The sequence below is a fragment of the Alexandromys fortis genome, unplaced genomic scaffold (genome assembly GCF_014885135.2).
Source record: "Alexandromys fortis isolate MF-2015 unplaced genomic scaffold, M_Fortis_MF-2015_v1.1 scaffold_0, whole genome shotgun sequence".
NCBI lineage: Eukaryota > Metazoa > Chordata > Mammalia > Rodentia > Cricetidae > Alexandromys > Alexandromys fortis.
Window position 1 is genome coordinate 41,152,841 of NW_026067949.1, and position 22,768 is coordinate 41,175,608.

The 22,768-nt window shown below is 43.5% G+C and overlaps 1 protein-coding gene across 7 annotated transcripts in view; it reads left to right on the forward strand.

The window, feature by feature from the left end:
- The window catches only part of Slc4a4 (solute carrier family 4 member 4), a 339,097-nt gene that overhangs the window by 201,635 nt on the left and 114,694 nt on the right, over positions 1 to 22,768 (forward strand). For 2 of the 7 annotated variants that reach the window (XM_050149683.1, XM_050149677.1), the window contains exons 8-12: positions 7,376 to 7,533; positions 14,335 to 14,422; positions 16,999 to 17,153; positions 17,759 to 17,872; positions 20,228 to 20,402. In XM_050149683.1, the coding sequence (XP_050005640.1) occupies positions 7,376 to 7,533; positions 14,335 to 14,422; positions 16,999 to 17,153; positions 17,759 to 17,872; positions 20,228 to 20,402 (690 nt within the window). The remainder of the gene's footprint in view (positions 1 to 7,375; positions 7,534 to 14,334; positions 14,423 to 16,998; positions 17,154 to 17,758; positions 17,873 to 20,227; positions 20,403 to 22,768) is intronic. The other 5 variants (XM_050149682.1, XM_050149678.1, XM_050149680.1 and 2 more) reach the window with 4 other exon arrangements.

Here is a 22,768-nt window from a genome sequence, read left to right on the forward strand (position 1 = left end):
TATATATATCTTTTAAAGCAAGGTTTAAGGTTTGATTGAAAAGAGGTATTCTGACAAGTATGCCATGATAATATGGCAAGTGGAGAAAATCAGAAGCAAACAGCAGCCACGGTAACTACCTAGCCACTGCACAGAAATCATCTACAGGGAAGGATGTGGTACCAGGGTCATGGACAATGATGTTGAACTTGCCAGGTGATTTTGTTTAGGGAAGAATTACAGCTGGAAATTCCCGAAAGAAAACAAGACAATAACCTGAAACCAAGAAAATGAGGACAGAAAGAGAAACATTAATAGCAATCCCAAGAATAATTTTTTTGCATAGGTAGACAGGACAGTTTCAGTATGTAAACTCGAGGAGGGGTAAGTTGAGAAACCACACTTTCCTAGATGTAATATTTTAAGGCAATAATGGTGGGGGATAAAAAGGAAGGTTTTGTTTGTTTGTTTGGTGTTGGTTTTGGTTATGGTTTCTGGTTTTTTGGAAATAGGGTTTCTCTGTTGCTTTGGAGCCTGTCCTGGAACTTGCTCTGTAGACCAGGCTGGCCTTGAACTCACAGAGATCCACCTGCCTCTGCCTCCCGAGTGCTGGGATTAAAGGCGTGCACCACCACCCCCTGGCAAAAAAAGAAAAGTTTTATACCCTCCACTTTTCAGAGGATGTGGTTGGTGGGATCTGTTCAGAGGTCATATGTTAGGGTGAGCACGGGGCAAAGGGAGTTCCAGGGCCCGCTGTTCATCAGTGGTTATAATGAAGAGTGATTAGGGTTGTATTATGATGGATGCCCTCTGCGATACTTAACTATTGAAACAACTTTTCCTTCAAGAGGATAGGAAAACCCAAGCTCTGAGTGGTGAGTGAAGAGTTGACCGTTTCAGTGAGCTGTGGGCTGCTGTCCTTTGTGAATGAACCCTGTTCCCATCTTGGAGCAGATCCGTCTACACTTTCTTCTGTGTGATCCATTCAGAACTTCCAGTCTCTTGGCATCCCTGTGCCATATTCACTACCTTCATAAAAATCACCGTAACAGGAAGGATGCTTAAGAAAGCGTAAGCATTCCTAGCAGAGGGCAAGCTGTAGAGGTCTAAGAAATTGGGCAAGATCTTACTATGGAGGAACGAATACATTAAAAGCTAACTCAAAGTATGCACACATCTGGATGCACTGCTCATATTAAAATCTGGCAAAGAAGCTGAGAGAGAGTGAGAGAGAGAGAGAGAGAGAGAGAGAGAGAGAGAGAGAGAGAGAGAGAGAGAGAGAGAACAGAATTGCTGAGCTAGCCAAAGTATATTTTGGTTATTGTAGCTCCAAAGACAGCTGTTTGGAATTCGTTTCTGTGAAATCAAGGTTAGCTAAAGGGATTTCTCTGCACTGTGTGTGTTCTTGTATTTGACCCCTACATACACTCCAGCCAGGGCATTCCCTCAGAGAAACAACTAATGACCTATAAGGAAGGAATGTGTCAGACTTTGTGTTTGGAATTCAATCCAGATGATTTTATTGGGAGACTTTCAGCCCAATTTTTAAGCCTTGCATTTTGTTCTTTTTCTCCTGGTCTGTTATTGCCTTCCGTGATGCCTTACTGTTTAATATGTGCAATTTTCTCTTAGTCTTTTATGATTGTTCAAAGTTTATTGTATGTATCAGCCCGGAATTGGCTTTCATATTTCAGCCATTACATTTTCCTTTATCAGATATTGTCGCATCCCTTAAAAAGATACCATGTGAGTCAGTACTTGATAAGTCAATAGCATGGGGTAGATTTTTTAACTTTGACTTAGAGAGGCACCTTCCTTGCCTTTCTTGAACCTTGTGACTGGGTGTGTTTACTGTGTTTTGTGACTTCCCACTGTACAATAACTTTCACGTTATTTATGTGTCTTCTTTCAGTACAGCTATTTCTGAATCTGCTTCTTGGTGGCAATGTGACTTTCAGGAGGGTGGGATCTGTCTGTTCCCCACAGTGCCTGCCGTTATGCTCCGAGTGTTTCAGGCGTCTAGACATTTTGAATAAGAGAGTGAGGTTGGATGAAAGAGGAAAGCTTTTCTATCCAAGGCAACATTTTGTGACGGGATCTCATACCATAATATGCTACATCATCTCGCGGGAGACAAAGCCCACAGGCTTATTAATGTTGCTAAGATTGGCTGTGGTGCAGAAGCCGTTTCAGTTTTATGTAACCCGGTACTCCTCAGCTCATCTGTCAGACACACTGTTGGAGCAGGGCTCTTCCAAAGTTGTGGAAGGCTGAAGGGGGATTCGGTGGCTTCCTAACTGGGGCAGGATTCTTATAGGGGCTTCAAGCCTGAAAAACTTGGACTAGGGCTGCGGCTCTTTTTCTCTCCACCCATTTCTCTCCAGCTTTTGTGTGGCTTTTGATTCTGACCTCACCTTTCCCTCAGATGATGGTCCTGAGACCTTCTTCCAGCCTGGTAGGGCGCAACCACTACTAATGGCAGGATATTGATTTTAACACATCTAAATGCAAGTTTTGTAACAAAAGCATTCTTTTTTCTCATGTGGATCATGCATATATCCCCTTTTTCAGTCGTTCTTGTTAGGAAAGGACTTTATTAACAGTAGCCCATATCGAGGCCTTTTGTTTACCTTTGTGGCCCGATGGGACATGACTGACTGACTTCCTAAAGAAAGAGGAGGCCTGCATAGATGACTCACTGGTTAAACACTTTCTGTAGAAGCATGAGGTCTAGAGTTTTGAGCCAAAGAGGTGGGCGTGGGAGCCCACTTATCATTCCTCCCCAGGAGGCTCAGAGGGGGATTACCAGAGTAAGTTGGCTAGTGAGACTAGCCAAATTGGCATAATCTGGATTTTATTGAAAGATCAAACTAAGGGAGAGAGTTGAATGGATTATATGGACGAACAACATCAGCCTCTGCCCCCCACATGCACACACACACACCCTTAAATGCCCGTATACACAGAAACGAACACAAATACACATGCACATAGACATCTGAACTGGAAAAAAAGTTAAAATATGAACAAAAGGAAGGGAAAGGAGAAGGGTGGAAATAATATTTGCTTTTTATTCATTCGGCAGCTGTTAACCTTTCTTCTTAGGTTCTCTTCGAGGCTTAGGGAACCCAATGCTGAGCACATTAGAAGACCATTTCACTCTAGGGAGCTGATATCGGGGTGGGGAGGTAGGTAGTGAAGATTAGAGGTCCATATGGTAGGTTCGATAAGTACAGAGAACAGCAGTCAAGGCAGGGGAGAGGAAGGGGGAATGTTTGTGGAGAAAGGAAGTTGACGCTTGACTCACATGAGTAGGGAAGTAGGGAACCTCTCTCTACTGAGAGAGGGGCTCGTAGTATATACTGAAGGGAGCCTTCTGAGGAAGGCAGCCCTGTGACGGAAGGGCGTGTGCTGAGCAGGCCGGGGGCATGTGGGTGAGCACACGGAATGGTTGCTACCGCAAAGACCAGGAGAAAATGGAAGGAAATCAGCGCGTGGGGCTTCTGGCCTCTAGATGATGCTAGGGCTTGGGAGTTCCCTTGATGAAATGGCAGCCAATAGAGGGTGCTGAGTACGGGGATGAAATGGCCTGGCTCCCGACACACCTGTTTTGACTGCCTTCATTAATTGTTGGGGAACAGAGGGAGAAAATGGCAAGCCAAGAAGGAAGTCAATGCCACAGTGACTGATCACAGTATGGACGGGGAGGGGGTGGGGAAACAGTGAGATTCTAGGTATAATGTGTTTGTAGAACTAGCAGGATTTGCGAAAGAATGAACTTGGATGTGAAAGAAAGAGAAGGGTTGAAGATGGAGCAAAGTCTTGGGTCTGAGGTATAGAAAGAAGAACGGGATTGCTGTTGAATAGCTGTTCGGTGAAGAGCGCAAGAAGGACTGGCAGGGTCTGGACTGGGATGGAGGGGGGAGGCTGTTAGAAAGGTTCGTTTTGGATCTGTGGAATGGGATGTGTGTTAGAGTTCAGATGGCAGTGTTGCGGGTCTGGAGTTTCGCGAAAGGTCCTGGCTGAAGATACGTATCTGTGAGTCATCAGCGCATAGGTGAATTTTAGAAGCATGAGACTCGGTAAGATCACCCAAGGAGTGTGTTCAGATAGGAAAGATTCATCTAGGGGCTGAATTATATAGAATGCAGTAATCTCGGTGGACACGGTTGGGTGTTTAGCGGGCTAGTATTCTGCATGTTTTGTGAGCTACACAGTTGTTGCAGTTGAGCCCTAAAAGCTTCTATAACTGCTCTGGACAGTTTGATGGTCTATTGATCCGATTTTCATTGCTACAGAATCCATTTCTCCGGCTCTTAGTATTTATTACAAATGAATTATGTGTAAAATGGCTATTGAGTTTATTCCCAACGGGCTGCTCTTACCTTCCTCGAAACATCCAACATAAGTATGATTCAGAAATGACTGCTGAACTTCCAAGGAAGTGGGCTGAGATGGTAGAGCAAGCTGTGTTCAGACAGCCATAAGTACAGTAACCACAGGGGATTGCAGTCATTGCCTGGCTACTTGTAGTCAGGAGTCTAAAGAAGAGAATGGGTGTGCAGTCAGATGCTTATGTGCATTGTGTTCTGTGTCCATAAAGAGGGCCTATTTTGGAAAGAGTTTGAGGCTTTATTTTGCCTGTGTGTGGCCCACTCGGCCATACTCCCATCTGCTTTGTATGATTGGGAGCCATTCATTAACTTCCTAGGTGATAAGAATTTTGACTGCCTGATGGTAGACCTGATGGTAGTATGGGGCTGCTGTTTTCATATCTATGTTTAAAAAGTACTTAAAAAATTTTTTAGTGTACAAATTAATGGGGTTTCATTATCTTTTCATATATCTGTGCCATTGTCCTTTGCCTGTATGCAGTCCCCTTTCTTCCTGTCTTTCCTCCTTCTTGGTGGTCTCTTCCCATCCCCTAACAACCTCCCTTTGTGCTTTCATGGCACTATCTCGCATATATGTATATGTATCTGTGTCTATGAAATCCCTATGCGCATTTGACAGAAGATGCAGTGATCTGTCTTCCTCCTTTTATAGCCTCTGAGTTCCTCTCTCCCTCCATTTAGACCATGTCTTTATTATATTTTTCATTGTATTTTTATATACATGTATGCATGTGTGTGTATAAAATTTACATCAAGATCACATATATGAGATGTGAGAGAAAGCATGTTGTATTTGTATTCAGACTCTTATTTCTTTCAGTTAGCAAGTATCTTTAGTTTGGTACAGCTTTCTTATCAATGGCATTATAATATAATTTTAATACAGTTTATGTGTGCTGAGTGGTAGATGTTTTGGAAAATTCCATACAGCCTAGTGTAACTGTGTTGCTGATATCTGAGGATATACACTCTGCTTTGCCCTGTCTGTATATTTATTTAGATTCCCAGTGTCTTGGTCCTAGCTTTTTTGCTATCTGACCTCAAGACTGCCTTTGCACACGGTGGTGATGAAGGTGATGGAGGGTCTAGAGCGCTCGAGATCTGTTTCCATGCCATATATTTTCCCCAGTTAAGAAACTCTTAAGTAGAGGTTGGAAGGAAAATGTTGACACAGCCTTCTTACTAATTGGGGATATTGAGCCATGCCTGCCTCTTCCCGTCTTAGCAATAATCTAAGCTCACTGGTGCTTTTGACTTGAAGGGTAAGACGTGTATAATGGGTTAAAAGTGTTTATCAGAACACTTTTTGTGTGGTCTTTTCAAGTTCTTATCTTTATCCATCCATTGTTGCTGGAGTAATTCCCTTGAACTGTGTAAATGAATGATACGTATTAGACAAGCTTTGGGATCGACCGTGCCCAGCAGCCTTCTCTGAGAGAGAAAATGGCTTCACGCTCCCCTTCCTCCTCCAAACCCTTTCTTCCCCTTCACCGCCAGCTCACTTTTGGTTCTCTGCAGAAATATGAATCCTCAGAAGCCCTCGTCCCCACCTAGGCAGTCTCTCGAATCACCCACGTTCAAACTCATCCAGTCTGCTTTCTTGGGAGGATTGTAAGCTGTGCTCCTGTGTACAGTTGACTCCCCTATCTGTGATGCGGATACCACCCCTGCTCGGTAGTTCCAGCATGCTTGGTTTGCGGTTATTTTTGTAGTCATTCCCCACCGTTCCTATAGCAGCAATCTGCCTCCATTAGCTCATTCTGTTCACTTCTACAGGGCTGAGATAGCCACCCTTTCAAACTTATTTCCACTTTGCACTCCCTTCCACCGAGCCCCCCCCCCCCCCGGGGCTCATCTTTTCTTTGTAGCATTAGTTTTTAACATAACGGTCTGTGCTCCATGATTCACATTGTTCAGTTGGCTCCATGATTCTCACTGTCCCTACTCTTATCAAGACTTCCCAGCATGGCTGTTGTGCCAGGTTCTTTGATCCACTCTAGCGTGTCACCGTTTTGGAATCTCCCCTAGCCTAGGATGCAGCTGCTAATACCTGGTTATTATTTCAGCCTTTCCTCTCTGGCCGTTGGTACAGCCCTAGCTTTCCTCTTCTTCCCCATTATCTTCCGCAGTGCTTTCTGTCTCTATGAAGAAGGAAAAGTAGCTCAGGGTCTGGGCCTTGGTGCTCTTCGCAGTCTATACACGGTCTATAATACACTGGGGTTGTATTATTCTTTTCTGTGGCCTTCAATACCATGGCTCCCAAGTCATGTTCAAATTATGTAGGAGGCATCTTCCTACCTTCTGAAACTCTTTCTCACGGCCTTCAGTGACCCATGTTATGGTCCCCATTGTACACGCAGCTTCATCGTCTCGTCTCCTCGTTGCTTGTTAGCTTCCCACTCTCGACTTCTTACTTTTTTAGCCACCAACTTCTTTCCTGTTCGAAGGCTTTCCGTTATCCCATCACTTGTATGGTGATTCAGTCTAGGTCTTTGCACATGGCTTATACCCTTTCTCCACTGTCCAATGTCTTTCTTCAGAAGTCTTCCTTGACAGTGCCGAGAAACGGAACTTTCTTATCTATCCCATTTTCCTTCTTAGTACTTATCATTAATTCAAATCATATTTTATGTCCCCCAAAGTAATATGAACCTAATAGGGGATAGGGAATGGGTCTTTCTTTCCTGCTAGCCCTCTGACTTAGATCATTGTCAGTAAATTCTCAGTAGTATATTGAGTGACTGAATAAATCGATTAATGGAGGTATGTCGCATACTAATATGTGTGTGTATAATATATATCCCATGTTATTGCATCTTTAGTATTTTTTGAAGGGACAGATAAATGTTTGCTATAATGTAATGGTTAATCGTAATATAAAAGTGTCTGGCCAAGTATGAAGACCCATTTGAAGAGATTTCCTATGAGGAATGCATATGATATATTTTCTTCCTCTTCTCTCTCTTGAAATAAATTGTATTTTCTTGGCCCTTCCCACGCAGCTGAAGAATAAATTTATGAAAAAGCTGCCACGTGATGCAGAAGCTTCCAACGTGCTCGTCGGGGAGGTCGACTTCTTGGATACTCCCTTCATTGCCTTTGTTCGGCTCCAGCAGGCTGTCATGCTGGGTGCCCTCACTGAGGTTCCTGTGCCCACCAGGTAAGCTGCTCTCCCACCCCCAGGGGTCAAGGGTGGAAAGTGCTCTTCCTTTAGGTTAATACACTCAGTGCGTGGGAGAGGTTTCCTTTGAAATGGTGCCTGTTTGGTAATAATAATAGCAATTATATTAATTGATTGGCCCATGTGCTCATTTCTCCTTGGGGGCCATTTCTTTAGTGTGCAAACTCCAGTATTTGTATTTAACAGATGGATACAGTGGGATACAGTGGGCCTAAATACCTTTTCCACATTGATACAATTAGTAAGTGGTTCAGAGGTCACAGATATTTTCATTTCCTCTGTCTTACCAGAAAATTGTTACTGGGCTCACACATATAGATGGACCAACACATAGACGCATATACATATGTAAATATAGACGCTTGTAGAATGTGTCATCTCTCCAAGCATTTAAATTTGCACACGTTACGTTAAGCAAGCCATTGTGCAGTCATAATCGTGTCTATGTCACAATCACACCTCAGTCTGCTGCTCTGTACCCTAGAAGTCATCCTGTTGTCTGTCTTAGGGTTGTCCTTAGTGGGTCAGCTGCTTGACCAAAGCACATGATGAGCTGGAGAGACGCGAATGCCTCACTTAGACTTGTCCCGAGAAGGATGTTAAGGAGGAATTCATAGTTTCAGATTGACATCAGGAAGTCACTGCCAGTTTGGGGGAGGACTGTGCTTCCTATGAATCCCAGGGCAGAGTTAGGCGACTTCTACATGTGAACAGGAAGGGCTGAGTCCCCTCAGTGGACTCAGACGGTCTGAGCATGGTTAACCAACAGTGACAAGAGGTTCAAGGTTTGTTCTGAGCCAGGTTAGGAAGGAAATGAGAAGCCAGTGTTCTGAAGCCCCTTCAGTTCAGCCTCTCTTCCTGATCACGTGGACGAATCCTTCCACTCATCGTTTTTAAATACCTGGGGCAGACATTGGCCGTGTAGCGTTGGAAAGGAGGCCATCACAGCTGTGCAATTAATGGGATTATTGTGATTGGTGTTTTCTGCAACATTCCAGCGGAGCCTTGCAGTTCTGTCTGAGCAATCACCTGGCAAGCTGCTGACTCAGAAGATGGCCGGGGGCCAGCTTGGTGCCCCAGTGGCTTTCTGTGTGTGTCTGCACTAACTTTTGTGGGGCTTGAAAGAGAAAACATGCCGAGAAATGTTCAAGAAAATTGCTCTTACCTTTTCGTTTTTATTACTTTTTTCTTTAGAAACTACAAATAAAAAACATTGGAAAGGCCTTTTGTCTAACAGTGATCCACATACACAAAGTTTGAAGCTGTGACTGTGTGTCTCTTATCATCCCCTCCTGTCTGCCTCATTTTTTTTCTTCGTTCTCTTCTGTACCAGAGGGAGGTATTAATTTAGAGTTGAAATATGGCGTCATCTGGAGAGCAAGAGGAACGAAGCCATTTATTTAAGAGAAGTGAATGGGTGTAATTCAATATCATAAAACTATTTTCAGGATGTAATCTGAAAAATATACCCTTGGATATTAATATTTTTCCAGGAAATATTTTATCTGTTTGCTGCCCTCTGAAGCACGGTAAACTGTAATCACCCAGTAGAGAGTCTCCTTAGCTGTTTTGTTTTGTTCTGTTTGTTTGTGTGTGTGTGTGTGTGTGTATATGTATGTGTGTGTGTGTACACAACACAAGGATGTTTACAGTGGCTACACCCTGTGAAATCCAGCAAAGTCAATCCCAGGAAGAATGTATAGTCACTGTAACAGACCCAGCCTTTGCTCCTTGGTGGACTTTAGCTTGCACACGGTTCTGTTGCTCTACGGACACACGTGCTTCACGTGCACACTATTCTGTTGCTCTATGGGAACATTTGAACAGTCTTTCTTTGCACATGTCTTTCCACGTTTATTTTTCTCGTGTAGAAGAGAGTTATGCTGTGAGTGTTACTATTACTCTTCCTGAGGAACAGTTTTACTGTTCTGGGCCCTCTCAGAAGTGAGGTTCTCAGGTCCCTTTTCCAGCTAAGCTCATGGGGTTCCTTATACTTTGTTTCTTGCGGTCCACTGTGGCCTCTAGTTGTAGCACAGTGGCTGGGAATGGCGGGCTGACCAGGTGTTTGTGTAAAGGTGGCTTTGGCTTTTCGTGTCAAAGCAAACACAGCAGCCTTGGATGTCTGGTGTGTAGGTTGTGTTTGTGATGTTTCTCGAAGGTGCATTTCTTGCTGTCCACTTTATATCCATTCACAGAGCCGTATGTGGGAACACTTTTTTTTCTTATTACCATTTAGCAGCCTTGGAATTTGGGCAGTAGAAAGATTTGCTCTTCATGCTAGAGGGAGGACTTCACATTTCTGACATTGTGCCCAAAGCTCAGGGCAACTTCAAGAGGTATCTAGAATGGGTTATGAGAAGACGCTTCAGGACAGTAAGAAGTAGTAACTATAAATCAGTTTGTCCCTTTTAGTTCTTGATCTAAGACTAAAGCTAGTATGTGAGCTTTAGTTATCTAAATATTATAATACTTGTCTCTGTAACATTTTATAAGTTAGCACATATTGCATGTTGTAATCACCTCATTAGTATGAGAAATAGCCTGTACTTAATCATTTAACAACATTACAATATTTTACAATACTGTTCGGGACGGTATTCCTGCTATGGATTCTGTCTGTGTCCTGCACTGAACATAAGGCAATGGTGATGGGGCGTGGTCCCCATGAGTAGATTGTGGAAGCTACAAGTTAGCCACGTCTTCCAAAGCTGCTCCTTTGATCACGGCCTATGTATTCATTGACATTTCAGAGAATGGAGTGAGGGATTGCTGCATGCTGGGTTTTTTCTAGAAATAGTTGTGATCTATCAGGAAGGGGGCACATCGCTTCTGAAAAGACCGAGTAGCTTAGGCAGACTGCCTCCTTTTCTGAGACTGTGCTCACTCTACCTGTAATTATTTCTGAATGTGAGTATAGGCCTCTGGTTTCGGCCACGCATCACCTGGTGTTTCTTCCGGTTGTGAGGGATGCCGGAGGTATCCTCTGGAGGCATGATTAGTTACTTGAAAACCTCACAAAAGTAGGAAGGGGACTTCTGGAGAGGACTAGGAACCATTATAAATCCTGGCTCTGACATTTGTAGTTGTGAGGGAATAGACCAAACCCAGCAACATGAGTTCACTGTTTTATTTTTCCCTGAGCTGTCAACATGGACTGTTCACTTCCAGCCACACCAATGTGATGTTTACTCCTAATTTGTTAATAAAGAAAAAGGCTTCTGGTTAAAAATAACATCTGTCCATTGACAAAAGCCAGCTTGTGTCATAAAAGGAGTTCCAGTACATTATAAAAGCTGAGTTTGGCAGGATGCACGTCCGCCGTAGAAGCTGTAACAGCTTTCGCTCCTTTGATGGTGGAAGGGGGGCAGGCATTCGGCAGAGGGAGCTTCGGCTTTCCAGGCTTGCTCCCAGATGTGGTTGCCGCCGGCCTTGCATCTCCCCATCTTCATTGCAACAGTGCTGTGGATTAGAAGCTGCTTCAGCTCTCTGTTCCTACAGATGAAACTCTTAACTTACAGTGATAGCCCCATGATGCCGCTCTGCCCAGAGTTCCTCCTGCTGTCCTTTCAGGGCGTAGATCTCTGAATCGTTCCTAACTGAAATAACAAAACTTTTAACTCACCGTGTTGCTTCTTCTTGGCACTTATTGATATTTTTCTAATGAAGAAATGTCTTTTTTTATTTTAGCCTAGACACATTTCCTCCTGGGTTATTGATCCAATACAATTCACTTACTGTGGCTTATTGTTATAGTCTATATTATATCTACCATTAGCCTACTACTTACTCTCGTTCTTTGGTCTTATTGAGCAAAGACAGAGCAGCCAATGCTATATAGAAAATGTATGCTCTTGTGCTAAATGGTGGCTCCTTTACTCTGTCAGCTCTTAGACCTATCCTCTGCTTAACGTTGCATTTGAGGAATATTTGTGATGTAAAGTATTTCCTCACAGAGAACACAGTATTTATTTAGGTTTTATTGACATGTTTATCAGCTGATGGTGAATCCAGGTATCAGTTTCCAGTGGGCAGAGGAGGGTTCAGCAGGCTGAATTCACACGGGGGTACTGGAGAGAAGGGGGGAGATACAGTGTGGTCCTGAGAAGGTTTTAATGATTGCACCTTGTCTGAAACGTTAATATTTAGATACATGGAACCAGTAAAAGGGTCAGATACAGTGTGGTCCTGAGAAGGTTTTAATGATTGCACCTTGTCTGAAACGTTAATATTTAGATACATGGAACCTGTAAAAGGGTCAGATAAAGGAAACCCAGGAAGGATGTATTAAACAAAGGAGCCAGTGTCCCGACATTTTTCCTTTATGCTACTATACCTGTCCATTTAGCCTAACGCTGCCATTTCTGTCATTGTGACGTGGTGGTTTATAGACAGGCAAGCAGAACTGGCAAATGTAACCAGTACTAACTTAAATTTAAGTTCTTTTCTTAATGGGACCTCACTTTAGTGGCTAAATATTTTTGCATGTGTTCTGCTAAGAATAGTGACCACTCCCTTTAGGCCCAAACCAAACCAAAACAGTACTTTACTATCAAGAAAAAGAACGTTGTGGTGCCTCACTGCTGTACATGAAGTGTTAACTCCAGGGGAAAAAAATTCCAAGCATCAGTGGAAGTGTTGGAAGAGCTAAAGTACAGGTCTACTAGGGATCAGTTGAGCAGACTTCAGAATTGCCAATCGCCTTTGCTGTTCCTTCACCGTGGCAACCTTTGACAGCGAGTCTCGCCTCCACCACAGGGCGGGTTCTGAGCAAATAAGTCCTGGATGGTTTTATGATTGTTCTGATGACAAAAATCTGAGCATTCAAACTTTGGAGGACATTTGTTGCAATCATAACTCCCCGTCCTTTTTATTTCCTTATCTTCTTTGGAATGGATTTTGCAACCGAAGAAAAGTCCTCATATGCTTAGGACCGTTTTAGAATCGATGGTGACATTTATTTAAATCCTTTTCTTTTTAAAGTGAGTCAGGGAACTAAATAAATGAAAGTAAAAGTCAGTGAGGTAAGCTGCTAAACCGTTCCTAGTGCCGCCAAATCTTATCTACTCTTCCTTGTTTCTGGCTAAGTAAGAATCCACAATCCTTTTCCCAAGAGGGACCTGTGAAAGTGATTACTGGATAGATTTTGTCTACTGAATCACAGCCTCAGCGCATCAGAAGGGGTGTGTGTGTGTGTGTGTGTGTGTGTGTGAGAGAGAGAGAGAGAGAGAGAGAGAGAGAGAGAGAGCGAGAGAGAATATGTGTGTGTGCGCGCACACACACAAAGTTGTTAGGGAGGAATGGGACATAAGATGCCCCTTCCCACAGTCTTCCCTCTCCTGATTTTGTTTCAGTATTGGAGGTTGAACCAGCATGTGCTTGTAGCTATGTGCTCTGTCCTCAGCCTTGTCCTTATGGGCACAAACCTTGGTCTCACCTACCATCTTCCCCACCCTCAGATTCCTCAGTGCTAAGCAGGATGAGCTCTGTTTTGCAGAAGGTTGTGTGGGAATTTAAATCAGGTGGTGAATGTGCTTCGCAGGCTCTGGGAAGCTGTGCAAACATATGATGCTGTTGTGTGTGTTGTCTTCGTTTTCTCCCTGTTAGGTAAGATGTGAGCAACAGCAAGGCAGGGAGTATCCCAGCGTCACCTTTTGCACATCTTTTTCTTATTCATTTACTTACCGTGTTCCTTCTTCCTCAGTGGAGACTTATGTCTTTATCTTCCATGGTGAGCAAGGGACTACTTCCAAAGTGACAGCTTCATCTCTATTTATTTCAGGACATATTTGCTCTGAAGCAATACTTTCTATGTTACCAAGAAATTAAATTTGGAAAGGAAAGTGAGGCAGCCCCAAAGGCTGTGGATGGTGCTTTTGTCTCTCTCTCTCTCTCTCTCTCTCTCTCTCTCTCTCTCTCTCTCTCTCTCTCTCTCTCCCTCCCTCCCTCCCTCTCTCTCTCTCTCTCTCTCTCTCTCATTTCTTTCTCCTTCTTTTCAGGGCTTACTTGGGAAGGTTTGGTTTTCACTTAATCCCACTCATCTGAATAGCAACACTTCCTAAAATATGGAGGAGAGCATGTATTTCAGCCCATGCTGGGTGCGGGAAAGTCAGAGAAATCAAAAAAATAGACTAAGTCTTTGTAGTTAATTTGTACCACGGATCCCAAAGTCAGTAGAAATGAAAACAACAGACCATTTAAAATGTCGAGATCAGCAAACTGTGACATTTATATGTAAACCTTTTCCTGCTCAATGAAGAAAAAGCTTTTAGGTTTCTGTTATGCCTTCAGATTAACTCAGTAATGCCACGTGGAAGTGGAAAAGAATGGCTTTCCTGTCCCTTAGCATCAGATCTTTCTTTATTTTAAAGGTGAGTTCTAGAGGCGAGGTAGATCACTCAGTCCTGTAAAGTCTGTTTTACAAACATGAGACCTCAAATTCTGGCCAACAGCAGTGTAACAAGCCAGGTGCAGTGGCGTGTACCTGCAATCCTAGGGCTGAACAAACAGAGACAGGAGGACCCCTGGCGCTTGCTGGGCTGCTAGTCAGGCTACGTCTGTGAGCTCCAGGTTAAGCGAGGGACCCTGTCTCCAAAACTAAGGGGAAGAGCGACTCAGGAAGACAGCTGGCCTGTGGCTTCCTCAGGCACACACACACATGCACGTACTTGGGCACACGCATAATACAGAGGGTCACTACAACTGAGCTTGTCATGGATTAAAGAAAACAATTTCTTCATTTAATGCAATGTTACAGCCTTTGCTTCTCTCCTTCTCCATTAGGTTCTTGTTCATTCTCTTAGGTCCAAAGGGGAAAGCCAAGTCCTACCACGAGATTGGAAGAGCCATCGCCACCTTGATGTCTGATGAGGTAGGGAAGCGGGGCAGGGGGATCCGGGATCATCTTGATTGTATCTGTCTAAACTGCCAGTTGACTGCCATGGTTCATTACAGTTATAGTTATGTGGCTCTTGACAGAATGACACTCAGTCATTTGTGTAAAATGAGCTCCCTTATGTAGAGTAGCTTCCAACAAGTAAGGCCTGGGCTTTGTTTTTGTGTTAGAGTCTAACACAAAATGCATTTCCTTCTTTTTTTTTCTAAGCAAACCTATTTAGAAACTATTCTAAATTTCTTCAAAATGAAATAAATGAATATCATTTGGTTTTCCTATTTCTTGGTTGCTGTGCGATGTTTTAATTCAGTTATACACTTTGGAATACTCTGAGGCACAGTAGAGCAATAATAATTAAGAGCAATTGACTGTATATTGCAAAAAAATGGCTAACAAAGAGGATTTTGAGTGCCAACACCAACACCAACAAATTGTTACTGTCTGAAGCAACCAATATGCAGGTACCTTGTTTCAATCCTATGGATTTTCAGTTATTAAAACTGATGTTGAAGTATTGCTGAATAAGATCAGAGTCATCATCTTAACTTTATCTCTTAAAATGTCTAATTTATCAATTTTCTGAACTCATGTCCCTATGCTATATTATTTCAGAAATGATGACTTTTATAAAATAATGTATAATAAATTAGGTGATGCATTTCTCTTATGCATCAGAATGTATTTGTTTTTATGGTTTATGTCTGGTGGGGAGGTTAATCTATAGTGCATCAGGTACTTTGGGCTGACATTGCATCCACACTTACAGCAGCTTTCGTAGTGATAAGCATATTTAGTTGTGAGAAAAGTCTGAGCTAGTCTTGTAGTGGGAGAAATGCTGTTGGAACATGAGAACGTCAGTTTGTGCTTTCTAGTCTTTCTACTTGGCTGTTTCTCAAGTATTTTACTCTTGTGCCATGCCCCAATTTGTCGGATTTTCCTGTTGAGTGTAGAGGTGGAGGCTCTGTCCCCCTGGGGTATGGAAGTTCTGCCTGGCTCTTCAGCTGTTTGCTTTCCTCTGAGGGCAAGAGTGTGGCGCACAGTTCTGCTGTCTCCCTCAAGGATACATTTAGTCCTCATTGTAGTTGGGTGGTTTATTTAATTTGGGGGGTTTAAAGATCGTTATTTTCTTTTAAAGTTCTTACCTGATATAAATTAGGGATGCTTTAGGCCCGCATGCAATGGGCACAGAATGGCTTTGTGATATTGATGAGGGTCTCTTTCACCAGGCGTCTTACAGCTTTTCTTTTCTTACATCTCATTGTTTGAAACCTACCAATATTTACTGGCCAGCTTGGCTGGGGAGGTATATTTCTGACTCTTATCTGCCAGAGAAAATTAGGAGAGAGAGGGTTATGTCTGCTGTGGAGGAAGTCCTTCCCCTGTAGATTGCCTTCTGCTCTACCCCAGAACTCCCAAACCAGTGTTACTTGCCTGACAGCTCTTAAAAATGGTTTTCTGGGAGAAGCAATGCAGTAGAAAGTCTCAGCATAGGTTGAGGGTGTTGAGTGGGGACCATATTCTTTTTTGGATGATTAAAAATAATATTAACTTACAAAGTATTGGAGGTTTGACTTTGTGCAGACCTTCAGGTCAGCTCAATGAGAAGAATGGGTGCCGAGAAAAGGGGTTCAGTGCCATTTTGGAAGCCCTTCTCTGATGTGAGCCAAAGATGGGAAACTTCTGCTGTCTGTATGAGTTTCCTTTATGTCGCCGTGGTAGAACAACGTGATCGAGGCAACTTATAGAAAAATGGAAAAAAAAATAGGCTTTTATCTCCATGGGATAAGAGTCCATCACCACTTCCATGGGAAGGCATGGTGGCAGGTGGCAGTTACGGGAAGCTAAGAGCTTGTATCATCAAACTCAAGCACAAAGCAGAGAAGAAAACTCGAAATAGAGTGAGACCTTAACATCTCAAAGCTGCCCCCTGTGGCATACTTCTTCCAGAAAGACTACACCTCCTAAACATCCCTAAACAGCACCACCAACTGGAGACTAAGTGTTCAAATGCCCAAGACAATGAGGAATATTTATCATTCACTCCCACCCCCACTACCTTTGGTGAAGTAGATATTACCTTGCTAAAAGGGAGGCAGATGGGCACTTATTTATTCCTTTCTGCTAATATAACCCAGGCTTTCTTCTTCCTTTTAGATTAGCTCACATGGTGAGGGGGCAGCAGTGAGTGAGTCTCATCCTGAGTCTAACAGTCAGCATGAGCTTGTTTTTACTGGATTTCACAGTTGGTTTTCCAGTCATTTTTAATTCAGGGAATGGCCTTCAGTAGGGATCTTGAAAATGTTTTCATCTGACTCTCACAGCCATTGGGAGAATTTTGATGAAAAAAAAATACTTAAAATTCCCTGTCTTCAAGCCTCTGCTTTGACACTGAGATCATAGCCTGTACCCCTCAATTGACTGAATAGAGGGGAAGATGAGAGTGGAGTTAAGGGGATGCCAGAGTGTTCTGTGGGTTATGTTACTCATCTGTGATGTGTTGGGAGCCATTCAGAAAGTTCCCTCGGTTGATCAGCGCATCTCTCGCTATTCAGGTGTTTCATGACATCGCTTACAAAGCAAAAGATCGGCACGACCTGATTGCTGGCATTGATGAGTTCCTAGACGAAGTCATTGTCCTTCCACCTGGGGAATGGGACCCAGCAATCAGGATAGAACCTCCAAAGAGTCTCCCATCATCTGACAAAAGGTAAGCAGCTATGTGCTTGGCAATATTCAGGGAGTGCCAAGCCCTGAGGAGGTTGCATTTGTAAAACAGGTAGGGCCATGTTTTGATAATTGTAGCTCTCTGCAGACATTCTGCCTCAAATGAGTTTCGGCTATGCCTTGGCTTAGATTGACTTGACACTGGAGGGTAAATGCCAGATGCTCTGATGCCCTTTAGTGCCTGATGTTGGAAAGTGTCAATCGGTGTTCTTTGGGGGACGTTTTGGGGACTTTCTGTCTGTGTCTGTGGAAAGATCACTCTACTCAAGAAGAGCCCTTGTAGACTTAGCAGGTGAAGCAGTTTGGTAGAGAAATTGAAAAGAAACCATTTCCTGGAAATCTGTCATTGCCCAGGTGAAACTGTTTTGTTCCTATAAATGTGAAATAAGTTAAATTCCGTTCACTCAGCCATTTGTCTCGCCTGTAGATAGAACACTTCAAGAGTTGTCTGTTAGCAAAGAATAAGAAATCACGCTATTTTTCTGAGAAGGCCTCTCTCTGTGTGTGTTTGTCTATAAGCATAATACAGCCATGGAAGCAAATGAACATGATAAACTAATCTCTACTTTCACCCGTTGTCCTTCATAGAAAGAATATGTACTCGGGTGGAGAGAATGTTCAGATGAATGGGGATACACCTCATGATGGAGGACACGGAGGAGGAGGACACGGTGATTGTGAAGAGCTACAGAGAACTGGCCGGTAACTGATGGAACCTTTTGCCATTCGTGATAAGGTTTTCCTTAGATCTAAATTTCCCTTCCTTGTTCTGCATTCACTTTCAGTATTTCATTTACTGGTTTGTTCATCTGTTCAGCCAACAAATACTCGTCACAGCAGCTAGAGAGTCACCAGTGTATCATTGCTGGCCATGTGGCTTTACTGTGTAGAGATGGATGAGAAATCTTAAGCAAATGAGTAAATGGACCAATGGGTTTATGAGGAAAATGAAGCAAGAAAAGGCCCTTGGTTGATAAGAAGTAGTATATTTTTAGACAGAGGGATTGGAGTGGGCCTTGTGGCTAAGGATAACATTCAAGGGAAGTATGAAAGCAGGTGAGAGACAGTCTATATGGGTGTGAGTTAGGAAAGGGGACCGAGGCACGGAGCACCTAGGAGACTTTGGCGTCTAGACAGTGTGGCCAGTGGACCAGCTGGTAGGATGATGTAAAGGTTGTGTTGACGGCAGGTGAGGATGGGTAGTAGGGCTGACTGAAGACTGACCAGGCTTCCTGTGTGGCTCTCCTCATTCCATCCCTTCCCTGAACATCTGCTCCCAAGTGTGTAACAGGCTGTGGAAAGGGGTGGCCTGTGGGTCCCTACCCCATCTCCTTGTCCTCAGTGAGGCTTCTGAGTCTCGAGAACCTTTCATTTGACTTCTCATTGTGATCCCTTCTCTGTTAGTAGATGATCTTTTTGCATTTCGAGTTAAGTGAAATTTTTCATAGGATGCTCTTTTCATGGAGATGTGGAAATCTCTGCAGGATTAAAAAAATGTCATTTTAGTATGCCATTGAATCTGAATGAAATCAAATTGTTTCCTTCTGCTGGTGACCCACTTGCGTTTCTCTCATAAAGTGAAAAAGAACTATTTCCCTTCTGAAAGACTGAAGGATAAGAACCTCCCAACCTTATGTATTGCCTGATGATGTGACATAGTCTAGATCTCTCTTTACGATATTTGGACATCAGGCAAACATCTTGGCTTACTTACAGAAATCTAAAGGCATTAACCAGTTGTTCAGTGTGACCTCTTGATATAGCCAAATGATAAGATAAAGATGGCACTATGAGGCTATTGCCAGCTTAACAGGGAGTATTGTTTTATATACACTTATGTTTATAAGTAGAAAGAGTATGCACTAAAGTAGCAATAAAAGCTATAGTGTATCAAATGTACGGACTGCTAACAGCTATGTATACATGCAATTATATGCTTTTATATACCTCCCTGTAGAGTAGGTTTACTTAAGGCAGCATAGCACCATGGCATCACAAGGAGAGATTCTTACTGGAGAACACTATCGAATCTAATGGTGCCCCAGCCCCATCATCACCGTATGAGACCATCATCACATATGCAGTCCATCATAGATCTCAATGTCATTAACCAGTGCCTGCCTGCAGTTCTTTATGTTTTTATGACAAGGAATAACCCTGTCACTTCCAGCTTACAGCTGAGATAGGAGTTATGGAATTTGATATTTTGGAATCCATCCAACTGTTGTTTTAGTGTCTCATCTCCCCATTTTCCACATTCATTTAGTAGCTGCATAACCCACTGTCTATCAAGGATACAGAAGCAGGGTACTCAGCACAGCTGAGAACAAGGTGGCAGGCTTTAGGGAGGGGCGCCTTGCACAGACGTCACACCCTGCACGAGGAAGGCTGCTTCAGAGGTTCTGGTGGAAGACGAGCAGGCTGGTGCATGGGCTCTGCCCGTGTCTTTGCCTTCCATACACCTGTATGCCTTCTTCACTTTGGGTCCTTGTTTCAAATTCACTTTCTCAGAGGCCCAATGCTTTTCCCCTAGAACCACGGAATTCCCACCTCCATTTCATTTCTCCTTGATTTTTATTTGCTTACTTATTTATCTTGCCCTCTGCTCCCAAGAGGAAACTCCATGAGGTCAGAGCTTCAGAGCCTGTGTGGTTCAATGTTGTGTCCCCAGGAGAGAATAATGGCAGAGTGAGTGCATCTCACAGGTCTCCATAAAATGACATTATGAGGCCTTATGAGGTGTGCACTGTCTTTGGAGAATGGAAAACTATAATTTATCTACTCAGTGCTGTCGTCTAAAGAACAACGGGATGATCTTTGGGGAATGTTAGACCTATTCTGGTAACTGAAAAGAGACAGACAGAACAAGATGAATGTCTCCACGTTGTTTTTTTTTTCTTCCCTGTCTCATCTAAATGAGAGCATCTTATATAGTTTCTTGTCATTGTCTCAAGCATTTAAAGTCCAAATTCTTTGCAGCTTTGTGAATTACGTCTTGATGAACTCGACGGCTGTTTCTCTTATACTGGATCACATGTTTGCTTTCTCCCGCCCCAGGTTCTGCGGTGGATTAATTAAGGACATAAAGAGGAAAGCACCATTTTTTGCCAGTGACTTTTACGATGCTTTAAACATTCAGGCTCTTTCGGCAATTCTCTTCATCTACCTGGCAACGGTAACCAACGCCATCACTTTCGGGGGCCTGCTCGGGGATGCCACCGACAACATGCAGGTGGGTCTGATGTGAGAGAGGACGCAAATAGTCCGGCGCCAATTGTCCCTCTCACCCCTGCCGCTCTACGAGCAGCAGATGGCCTCTCAGTTGCTCAGCGTGATTTTTCTTTCTTTTGCTGGATGCTGCATTTTACTGCGCTTCTGGCTCGCTGCTGTATTTCCAGCATGTTAGTAATTACAAAAATAGCTCGATGAAATCTGGCTTGAGTCACAAGTGGGGAAAAGAAGGGGAGGAAATGAGAATCTACAATTCTATTTGGGCAAAAGCGTCTCAGCTGCTCGGGTTCTGTGTGGTGCACAAGGTTGAGAGCTCCCTGGATCTGGAATGTCTGGGCCACATTTGGTTTCATTTGGTGCTCACACTCTCTGGGGATGTGTGATTACCTGACTCTTTGCCCCTGGCCTAACGTGAGCAAATCCATGTATCAAGCAATGGAGTGGTTTGCCCAAGGCTGGATTTGCTTGCCTGCCAGTAGAATTCAGCTTTAGCAGAGCTGTTTCTTCTACTCCTGGACTGTCTCTCACTGAGCTGTAAGGAACCTGGCTGAGTTAATGTTATAACATTAATTATAACCACAGTTTGTTGGTTATGAAAGGTGGTGTTTGCCTTTCTTGCACATCAATAATTGCTACAGTTTTAATAAGAGAAAAGATGCCATAGACCGCTAGCCCAGTCAATTAGAGCACCGTGTGAAGAAATGACTTAAAGTTGATCTTGGCGTTAGAAACAGTAGGCATCCTACAAGTTACTGAAGGCACAGGGAAGGGAGCTGAACCCAGTTGAAGCCCTTCCGAGCTCCGCCCTTCCAAACTCCGCTCTTGCGCTTGCTTGCCCATGTGTTCAACATGGCATCACATGTGCCGCCGGCCAACTTCTTGGTTTGTAAATGTAGCTAATTCCCGCAAGTTATTTTCGTTACATTTCTTCTTGGACTCCAGTAAATATTTTTGTTCTAGAGAGTCCTTTCTAGACACAAAGATAAGATAGAGATGATACCACTTTTGTGGAATCAAGTATGGGGAGGGGTGGAATTACACAATCAAATTTTAGGTCAAGAATGCTTATCTATTATATAAAGCTACCGTTTTCTATCACATTTCCTGGTTGTGGCGGTTGATGGGCTCAGCTGATGCTTCTTTCTTTCCCCTTCACACACATCAGGGTTAGATGGCGACAGAGTTTGAAGTTGTCTGATGGCTTCTCCTCCAAAATGCCTAGGCTAGAGTGTCTGAGGCAGCTGGGTTCTAGGGACGCTCTACATGACTTCTCTACAAGAATAGCTTGGGCTTCCTCCCAGTGTAGGGACCCTTAAACGCTGAGGCTTCTGGGAAAGAGGCAAGTACCACGTGTTGTTTCTTCTCATGTGGTTGTGTATGGAATGTTGCTTCGTTTTCTGACGTTCAAAGGCGCACTGAAATCCATACTCGATGACAGCTTGTAGCCCTCAAGTATTGCCATTGCTTAGCATTTGAGAAACTACCATTTTGCTGGCCAGAGAACACGAATCTCTCTGTCACCCCCGGCATGGGATGCAGAGACAAGCCGAAGTACAGGAAGGGAGTTTTGCTGCCATCCCTGCCATGGGTATCCCCTTTCCTAAGACAGGGATGAACATCTGAACTGTAGCAGGAACACAGTTTTCATAAGCTCTGACCTAGATTAAAGCCGGGCAGCAGTTCATCCAGGTTCCAACACGCTGCTCACGTAAAGCGAATCATTTAGGAAACCAGCAGAAAAGAAAGGACTGAGGAAGCACCTTGAGGCCAGCATAAAGCTGGCCCATACAGCCATGTGCCAAGAAAAATCAAAGAAAGCGGTGGCATTTATAAAATGTATTTGTAAGGACTTCAGCTTTTTATTAGCCCCCTCCCCTTGTTATATAAATAAACATTTTACTGTTAAACACCTATTATATTACTGGCTCTACCTTTGCTTTTTTTTATTGAGAATTTCAGAAGTACATACATTGTATATTGGTCAAAGTCATCCCTTCCTCATCTCAACCCCTCCCAGATTCACTGCTGCTATGCACTCCCCACCCCCCAACTTTGTGACCTCTATCTCTAGACCCAGTTTGTGCTGTCTTTTTACTCAGGTGTGGAGCCAACTATTGAAGCATGGTTGGCCTACCAGCGCTCACTTCCTTAAACGCAACTGACTCTCCCTACCCCGGTCCATAATGATTCACAATCTCCCTCCACTGTGAGCAGCTCCTCCCATGGAGGCTCCTGCATCCTCCTGTCTCCGTGCTAGCCTATTGGAAGGCTTGACCTAGTACAAGTAGTAAGTGGGCAACTGCAGCTGCACTGGGTTCCTGATTTCAGCAGTCGTGGTTTTTTTTTTTTTTTTTTTTTTTTTTTTTA